Source organism: Pseudophryne corroboree, chromosome 5, assembly GCF_028390025.1.
Source record: "Pseudophryne corroboree isolate aPseCor3 chromosome 5, aPseCor3.hap2, whole genome shotgun sequence".
Classification (NCBI taxonomy): Eukaryota; Metazoa; Chordata; class Amphibia; order Anura; family Myobatrachidae; genus Pseudophryne; species Pseudophryne corroboree.
Window position 1 is genome coordinate 817892550 of NC_086448.1, and position 8697 is coordinate 817901246.

Genomic DNA, 8697 nt, shown 5'->3' on the forward strand with positions numbered 1-8697 from the left:
AAATTGGAGTGCAGACATAAGTAAACTAATGGAATACTGTTAAAGATGTTTGCCTTTACCTACTGTCCTTGACGGAGTCTGCTTATTGTTTTGTGCCTCTAGGGGAAACTAATTTGAATTATCTGTAGCTCATTCTGTGCTTAGCATTACATTCATTGCATGTAAAGTGTTAGGGCTTGTGAAATATCAATGTTTATTTACTTTCTATGTCTGTATTTTTGTTCAAATAAATTCACTGTGATGTGAAGGAAATGTTTACTTACAGAAACTCTGCATGTTCTACTCTATCATTCATTACTTTTATATCACTCAGGTGAAGATACAAGTCTCAGTAAAGGATTAGCTGATAGTCTTTGTTCTTCTTTGATCTGAGTCATATGGATAGAAAAGAATCTCAAAGAATATGTGCTGATATTCAAAAGGCAAACTGTTGAGTTTACATTCAGAGTAGTAGCAGTAAGTATCAGCTTGAGCAGTCAGGTTAATATACTGGAGAATAGTAAAAACAATACTCTCTACTGTGTTTCTCTCCTGGAATTCCCTGGACTTGTAATCTGGATACAAGATCTGCTGCCAGATGTGACCTTTCAGTGATTGGTTATGTTAAACAGCAGAACTCTTCGAAGCACACTCTGGGGGATATTCAATTGTTTGAAAAGTCAGTTGGATGTCTATTTTTTCCTATCTAATAGATAGGAAAAAACAGACGCCCAATCGACTTTTTAAACAATTGAATCCCCCCCCTCCCCCCCTCTGAGTCTAAAGGGGGGTACACACGGAGAGATCTGTGCTTAAAATCTAAGCAATCTGACTAGATTGCTTAGAAATTAAGCATACATATCTCAGTGTGTATGCCATAAAGCGATAGCGATGCGCAGCCCCGCGCATCGCTATCGCTGATTGTAGATTGGCCTGCATGCAGGCAAAATCTAGTACAGTCGCTTAGCACATCGCTCGTGTGTACAGAATGAGCGACGTGCTACAGCGATGTACGTCACTCTCCTCTGCCACTCCGTCCTCTGCCGGGTCCAACCTCCGCCTCCTGCCTCTCCTGGTCCCGCCTTCGTCTTCTTCCTCTGCTGGTCCCGCCTCCGTCTCCGTCTCCGTCTCCTGCTTCACCACCACAGACTAGAGTCACACCAGCTACAGCCAGCCAGCGCAACGCACGTCAGCAGCAGCAGCAGCAAAACGGTAAGTGCCAACGGGTGCGCTGTGGGCAGCATAAACGGCATTGATGGGTGCCGGGGGGGGGGGGGGGGGGGTGTTTGCGTGCGGTGCGCTGAGCCCCTTGTTATCGACCGGGCTGTATTAACAGCCGTGAGGGGACACACACACACACACACACACCATTTTCATGCATGTATTTATAGGGGGGAGTGTGTGTGTGTGACACTGTTATTATTAATATACTGCCGGGGGGGGGGGGGGGGGTGTGTGACACTGTTATTATTAATGTACTGCCGTGGTGGGGGGGGGTGGGGGGGGGGGGGGGGGGGCTGGGTGTGACACTGTTATTATTAATATACTACCAGCGGGGGAGGGGGGGAGGGGCGGGGCACCGTTATTGATGTTAACTGGGCTGTATGTATTTACAGCCGGGGGGTGGGGTGACACCATTATTATTAATGTACTACTAGCCGGTGGGGGGGGGGGGGGAGACCATTATTATTGATGTTAACTGGGCACTTGTGTGGGTTGTATTAACAGCCGTGTGGGGGGGGTTCACTACGATCTGCCGGCGACCAGCATACCGGCGCCGGGAGGCCGGCCGCCGGCTTACCGACAGTGTGGCGAGCGCAAATGAGCCCCTTGCGGGCTCGCTGCGCTCACCACGCTACGGGCACGGTGGCGCACCACACTATTTTATTCTCCCTCCAGGGGGGTCGAATAAGTGTCGGTATGCCGGCTGTCGGGCTCCCGGCGCCGGTATGCTGGTCGCCGGCAGATCGTAGTGAACCCCCCCCACACGGCTGTTAATACAACCCACACAAGTGCCCAGTTAACATCAATAATAATGGTCTCTCCCCCCCCCCCCCCCACCGGCTAGTAGTACATTAATAATAATGGTGTCACCCCACCCCCCGGCTGTAAATACATACAGCCCAGTTAACATCAATAACGGTGCCCCCGCCCCTCCCCCCTCCCCCGCTGGTAGTATATTAATAATAACAGTGTCACACCCAGCCCCCCCCCCCCCCACCCCGGCAGTACATTAATAATAACTGCCTCTTCCGGCGCGGCGCATGTGTGCGGTGGCTGGGTAGGAATTTCCCCTTCCCCCTCGTTCCTCCCCCGGCTCCGTCCTCCCAGCCAGTAGCAGCACTCCCCCCTGTCTGTGCTAACGTCCTCCCACATCAGTGATTGCATAATATTCATTAATTTCTCTCTATTTCTCTCTCTCTATCTCTCTCCTCCTGTGGATTACTTCGTTTGTCAGTGTAATTTTAATTTTTACAGGTGCCCCTATTGGATTCTACTGGACAAGTGGACGTGACCGGCGTGGGATGTAGGTAAGTAATCTGTCTCTCATTGTTACAGGTACCCCTATTGGATTCTACTGGACAAGTGGACGTGACCGGCGTGGGATGTAGGTAAGTATGTGTGAGTGTGTAAGTGTGTATTTAATAAATTTTTACTTTCACGGTGTGTGTGTTGTGTTTTTATTTGGGTATTTTTTTTGTTGTAGAACTACAGGTACCAGCGGGCCCGTTATTTCCCCGCATGCTGGTACTTGAGGTTCTCCAAGTACCAGCAAGCGGGGGAGGCTTGCTGGGCCTTGTAGTTCCACAACAAAAAACAATATTCTTTTTTTTTACATACTCATGGCTATCAGCCCGGCACCCACCGCCCAGGGGTGCTGGGGACAGCCTCGGGCTTCACCCCTGGCCCTTGGGTGCCTGAAGGGGGGGACCCCTTGATTTAAGGGGTCCCCACTCCTCCAGGGAACCCCGGCCAGGTGTGACTAGTTGGGGGGGTAATGCCACGGCCGCAGGGACCTACATAAATGTGTCCCCCGGCTGTGGCATTATGTCCCTGGCTAGTGGAGCCCGGTGCTGGTTTTAAAAATACGGGGGACCCCTACATCTTTTGTCCCCCGTATTTTTGGAACCAGGACCGGACTAAGAGCCCGGTGCTGGTTGTCTAAATACGGGGAACCCCTGTCCAATTTTTCCCCCAGTATTTAAACAACCAGGCCCGGCTCAAAGAGCCCGAGGCTGGTTATACTTAGGAGGGGGGACCTCACGCATTTTTTTTATTTTTTAACCCATTCAGACCCTTCTCCATTAATGGGGAATGTCCACTAAGTAATGTCCACTAATGGGGGGGCCATTACGTGTAACAACGCTACTAATGGGGGGGCCATTACGTGTAACAATGCTACTACTAGGGGGGTCATTACGTATAAGGAAGATACTACTACTTGGGGGGAGCATTATGTATAGGATGCTACTATTACTTGGGGGGCATTAGATATAACAATAATACTACTACTTGGGGGGCCTTACGTATAAGGACGCTACTACTACTGGGGGTGCACTATGTATAAGGATGCTACTACTACTTGTGGGGCATTACGTATATGATGAATAAGATTGTGCTACATTGTGGCGTAATTTTGAATGGGGGTACTATTGTGTGGCTATGCCCCTTACTTGTGAGACCACACCCCTTTTCCCGGTGCGCGCCAAAGGAATATGGGAGGGCGCAAATTTATAGTTTGCAGGGGGGGCGCCGAACACCCTAGCACCGGCCCTGGGTGGAGGGCTGGGTAAGTTGATGGTGGGCGAGTTTGTAAGCCATTGGCGGTGGCAGCGGGCATCGGCACAGGGGCAGTAGCGGGCATTGGCTCGGCGGCAGTAGGGGGTCATCGGCAGGATTCGGCGAACATTATGGCTGTAGTGCCTCACCAGCCACTGACCTCGCCACACGCCACTGGAGTGTGGGCTGTATTAACAGCCGGGTGGGGGGGGGGGGGGGGGTTGTTATTAATTATGTTTTTATGAGGCTGTCCTGTGTATCGAGCGATACATATATGGGGGAGTGTGATGCGGCTGGTGATAGCGGTCTAGGAGAAGATGGATGTATCCGTATGATTAGACAGGCTGCTTAATGTGCTTTGAAGCTGTATTAGCAGGCGGGGGGGGGGGATAGGGGGTGTTACTATATGTTTGTGGTGCTTAAGTGGCTTTACCTGGTTGCAATGTGTGTATAAGCGGCTTTACCTGGCGCAGCGTGTGTATAAGCACCATTTCCTGGTGCAACACGTGTATAAGCGGCATGGTTTTTTTAATGCGAGGGTCAACATATTTTATTAAAGTTTTTCCTTGCTTGTTATTTAAATAGTGTTGTTTTATTTTTCTCACAGCAATGGCTTCTTACATGGACCGGGAGTTCACAACTGGATTCATTGATGTGTATCGGGCCAGCGAATGTCTGTGGAAGGTCCGTAGCAAGGATTTTTCAAACAGACAGAAGAAGGATCAGGCCTACAGACAATTGGTGGAGTACAGCAAAGCCCATAACAGTGATGCTGATCTACTTTGGGCGAAGAAGAAGATAGCAAACTTGCGGACGGTGTTCAAGAAGGAACACACACGCGTGATCGAGTCTCAACGTTCAGGAGCCGGAACTGATGATGTTTACCAGCCGACGCTATGGTATTATGAACAGATGAAGTTCCTTTTGGAGAGAGAGGCGAAATTACATGGACAGGGTAGCCTGGATAAAGAGTCTCCTAAGACGCCAGAGGAAGAGGGGACCCTTAATCCGGTAAGTTAAAACACTTTAAAATGTTCAACTTTATCATTGTTTAATCAACGCCCTAATGTTTTATTTTCTTTTTTTTTTACAGGAATCTACCCCGGAGGTAATGAACACTTCCGCAACAGAGGCAACAGAACTGGAGCTCAGTGGTGAGGAGTCAGCACCATCTCGGTCGACAGCACCACCAAGGCGGAGACAAAAGAATTCATCATTGAGTTCCGATTCTGCATCCTCCAGCACGGTTCAATTTATCCAACGGGCAGAGGAAATGCTTAATAGGCCACCAGACTTCTATCGTCAATTTTCAAACACGATAGAATCTCAGATACGTGTAATGCCCGAAACTGTTTTTAGAACTTTCAGGCGCATAGTATTTGATGTATTGAGAAGGGCCGAGGATAATGACCTATCCGATGACCTGGATCTAATGTCAAATCCTGTGCGGCGCGCACGAAATGCCCCACAGTCCCAGTATCCTTATCCCCAACCATACTATTATCCGCCGGGTAATCCTCCGCCACAGCGCCCTTTTTTTTCGCCGGGACCCCCACCTACACCCACTCTGCCCACTCCTCCCACCAGCACTTTGTCCACTGGATTGTACTCAGCAATGCTGAGTACACAGCTCCCCCCAGAGGACGAGGCTACTTTTTTCAATTATTAAATTATAATTTTTTTTATTAGTTTTTTAGTTTCCGTTGGACAAATTGTTCCATGTTTCCTCGACTCTTTTATGTTGTTCATAGTTACCATAGTGTCGGTTTTTTGTCCTGGACTTTTGAACGTTGGGATATTGGTCATTCTTATCGATGAATCCAGTTGCATAAGTGTTAAAAATTAATATATTTTTATAAGTAAATTATTTTCAAAACAAAAAAGAAGTGTTGTGTATTTTTTATGGTTTATCATTATATTTTTAATTTTTGGGGGAGTTATGATAGGAATGCTGTTGTACCAAATTTGTCCTCACTTATCCCCCCTTAAAAAAATTTTTTTTTAAGGGGAGATAAGTGAGGACAATCCTACCTTCAAGGTACTGTTAAAGGGGACATTTATTACAGAGGGATGCGGTTAAGATCTCTGCGTCGGGTTCCCAATAGCCACAATCCTGACATATTCTCCCCCTGTGGGTGTCCATGACACCCATAGAGGGAGACTAAAAATTTGGCAAGCAAAGCGAGCCACAAGGGGCTTCTTTGCGCTCGAGCCGCTGCCGGCATTCCGGTGGCCGCCATCCCGACGTTGGGATTATGACTGTCGGGATGCCTGCTGCCGGGATATCATACTGATTCCCAGGGCCAGTGCTATGGTGTCCGGCGCCCTCCTGCAAACTGTAAATTTGCGCCCCCTCAGACACAGAGGTGATACAGTGACTGGGACGGAACACAGGGGTGATGGCACACACAGGTATGCCTGACTTGGTTCACACTGTTGGATCCCATTAGTCCTCACTTATCCCCCACAAAAAACGACGCAGTCGTGAAGTGTCCTGGGTATACCTGACCCCAGAGTTCCTCATGGCTACGTTGTTTTTTAATATACATGCAAAACACACACAGGTACATACTCTGACAACAGAAGTTTAAAACAAGATACATTTTTATTTTGGAAATAAATAAAAAAAATACAATAAAATATAAAACCAATCAAGCATATGTAATGTCTATCAAACATAAAAGCAGTTAAATGTAGGAGTCTTGCCAATCCACTGCACCTACTCCATTAAAAAAGGTCAGGTAGTCGTCCCTGACCTTTCTAGCCTTTAAAGTGGGATTAGGTGTGGACTGTGGCCTTTCAAGTCCAGGCAACCTAGCAGAGTCCACATCAGAGTTGTCGGCCTGAGCAGGCAACCTGGCAGAGTCCACATCAGAGTTGTCGGCCTGAGCAGGCAACCTGGCAAAGTCCACATCAGAGTTGTCGGCCTGAGCAGGCAGCCTGGCAGAGTCCACATCAGGGTTGTTAGCCGGAGTAGTAGATGGGGGGCATTTTGGGCCAGTCTTACGCCTTAGATAATTGTGTAGAACACAGCAGGCCAACACAACCCAGTCTATTTTATCCACCCTTAGGCCAATAGCAGAGTGGAAAATTCTGAACCTACTACTCAAGATCCCAAATGCGTTTTCAACTATGCGGCGGGCCCTTGAGAGCCGATAATTAAAAATGCGTTTCTCCTTGGATAAGTTCCTTTGTGGGTAGGGTTTCATGATGTGCTCGTGCAGAGCAAAGGCTTCATCTGCCACAAACACATAATTCAAGCCATGCATGCAGTCCTCAGCTTTCGGTAGGTCTAATTGGTTGCAAAGCAGCCTCTCATAAAACACAGTATCTTTGATTGATCCGCCATCGGATGCTCTTCCATTTTTCCCCACATCCACAAATATGAACTCATAGTTGGCATTAACTATAGCCATCAAGACTATGCTAAAATAACCTTTATAGTTATAATATAGAGATCCACTTTTTGTAGGAGGAGAGATGCGGACACAACAGAAAAAGACACACCCTCCCCTCCCCAGTGGCGTAAGTTCGTCCCAGTCGCCCGGAGGCATGATACATTTTGGTGCCCCCCTACACATACACACACATACCATATGTAGCTATCCCGCACCCATGGTGAACAGTAGAAGGGTGCTCAGGTACCTTTCCCAATAGTAATATAGATACACATAGAAAGTGGACGCATTCCAAGTCAGTCATTACAATAAAACAGACACCAGCATACCATTATAGTACACCTACAGTGCTCCCTCACCCACCAGGTCTCCATGGAGATGCTTTGGCGCAGCGGTGTGCCAATATAATTAGTGTTCACTGTAGTATTTTTTTTTTAGGGCAGGGTGCTGATCACGGGGAGGGCACATTTTTCATTCGTGAGGGTAAATTTTTAAGTTAAATGGGCAAACTTAGGTACATACTATAATGCTTGGTGCTCCCATTCCTATGGGCAAAACATGGACAGTGCGCACCGAAGGTGCGCAGCAAAAATCTAGGGGCGTTGTTTCGTGGGGAAGGGGCGTGGCCACATAATAGTGTCAATTCACATTACACCACACGGTAGTGCCCCTAATACACATTGCACCAGTTAGAACCTCCTATACACACTGCGCCAGGTAGAGGCTAGAGCACGTTATACATATTGCGCCAGATAGAGCACATTATACACATTGCGCCAGATAGAGCACATTATACACATTGCGCCAGATAAAGCACATTATACACATTGCGTCAGGTAGGGAGCACTGAGGCACATTGCACCAGGTAGAGAGCACTGAGGCACACTGCACCAGGTAGAGAGCACTGAGGCACACTGCACCAGGTAGAGAGCACTGAGGCACACTGCACCAGGTAGAGAGCACTGAGGCACACTGCACCAGGTAGAGAGCACTGAGGCACACTGCACCAGGTAGAGAGCACTGAGGCACACTGCACCAGGTAGAGAGCACTGAGGCACACTGCACCAGGTAGAGAGCACTGAGGCACACTGCACCAGGTAGAGAGCACTCAGGCACACTGCACCAGGTAGGGAGCACTCAGGCACACTGCACCAGGTAGGGAGCACTCAGGCACACTGCACCAGGTAGGGAGCACTAATGGCACACTGCACCAGGTAGGGAGCACTAATGGCACACTGCACCAGGTAGGGAGCACTGAGGCACACTGCACCAGGTAGAGCACTGAGGCACACTGCACCAGGTAGAGAGCACTGAGGCACACTGCACCAGGTAGAAAGCACTGAGATTAATGTTTACAGCTGCAAAATACTTACAAGGTTAATTTAGCCCAGGGGGACTCTCATGTACGTACCGGGTCCGGCGGCGCACGGCTGGATCCGGCGACGTGGCGGGGTCCGGCAGGCAGCAAACGGCGGGGCGGCAGGGCGCACAAAAATGGGCAGGGCGGGATTCAGCTGTCTAAAAAAGGGGCAGACACCTA

At 48.8% G+C, this 8697-nt stretch overlaps 1 protein-coding gene across 1 annotated transcript; it reads left to right on the forward strand.

The window, feature by feature from the left end:
* Nucleotides 1-4258: 4258 nt before the first annotated feature.
* Nucleotides 4259-5613, forward strand: LOC134929505 (uncharacterized). Its single transcript, XM_063925103.1, has 2 exons — nucleotides 4259-4770; nucleotides 4853-5613. Exons 1-2 carry the CDS (start codon nucleotides 4369-4371, stop codon nucleotides 5426-5428), a joined length of 978 nt encoding a protein of 325 aa, XP_063781173.1. The 5' UTR covers nucleotides 4259-4368; the 3' UTR covers nucleotides 5429-5613.
* Nucleotides 5614-8697: the final 3084 nt, after the last annotated feature.

Coding starts and splice junctions, on each gene's coding strand:
- LOC134929505 (XM_063925103.1), top strand. CDS start 4,369: ATGGCTTCTTACATGGACCGGGAGTTCACAACTGGATTCATTGATGTG. Junction 4,771..4,852: donor AAGAGGGGACCCTTAATCCG/GTAAGTTAAAAC, acceptor TTTTTTTTACAG/GAATCTACCCCGGAGGTAAT.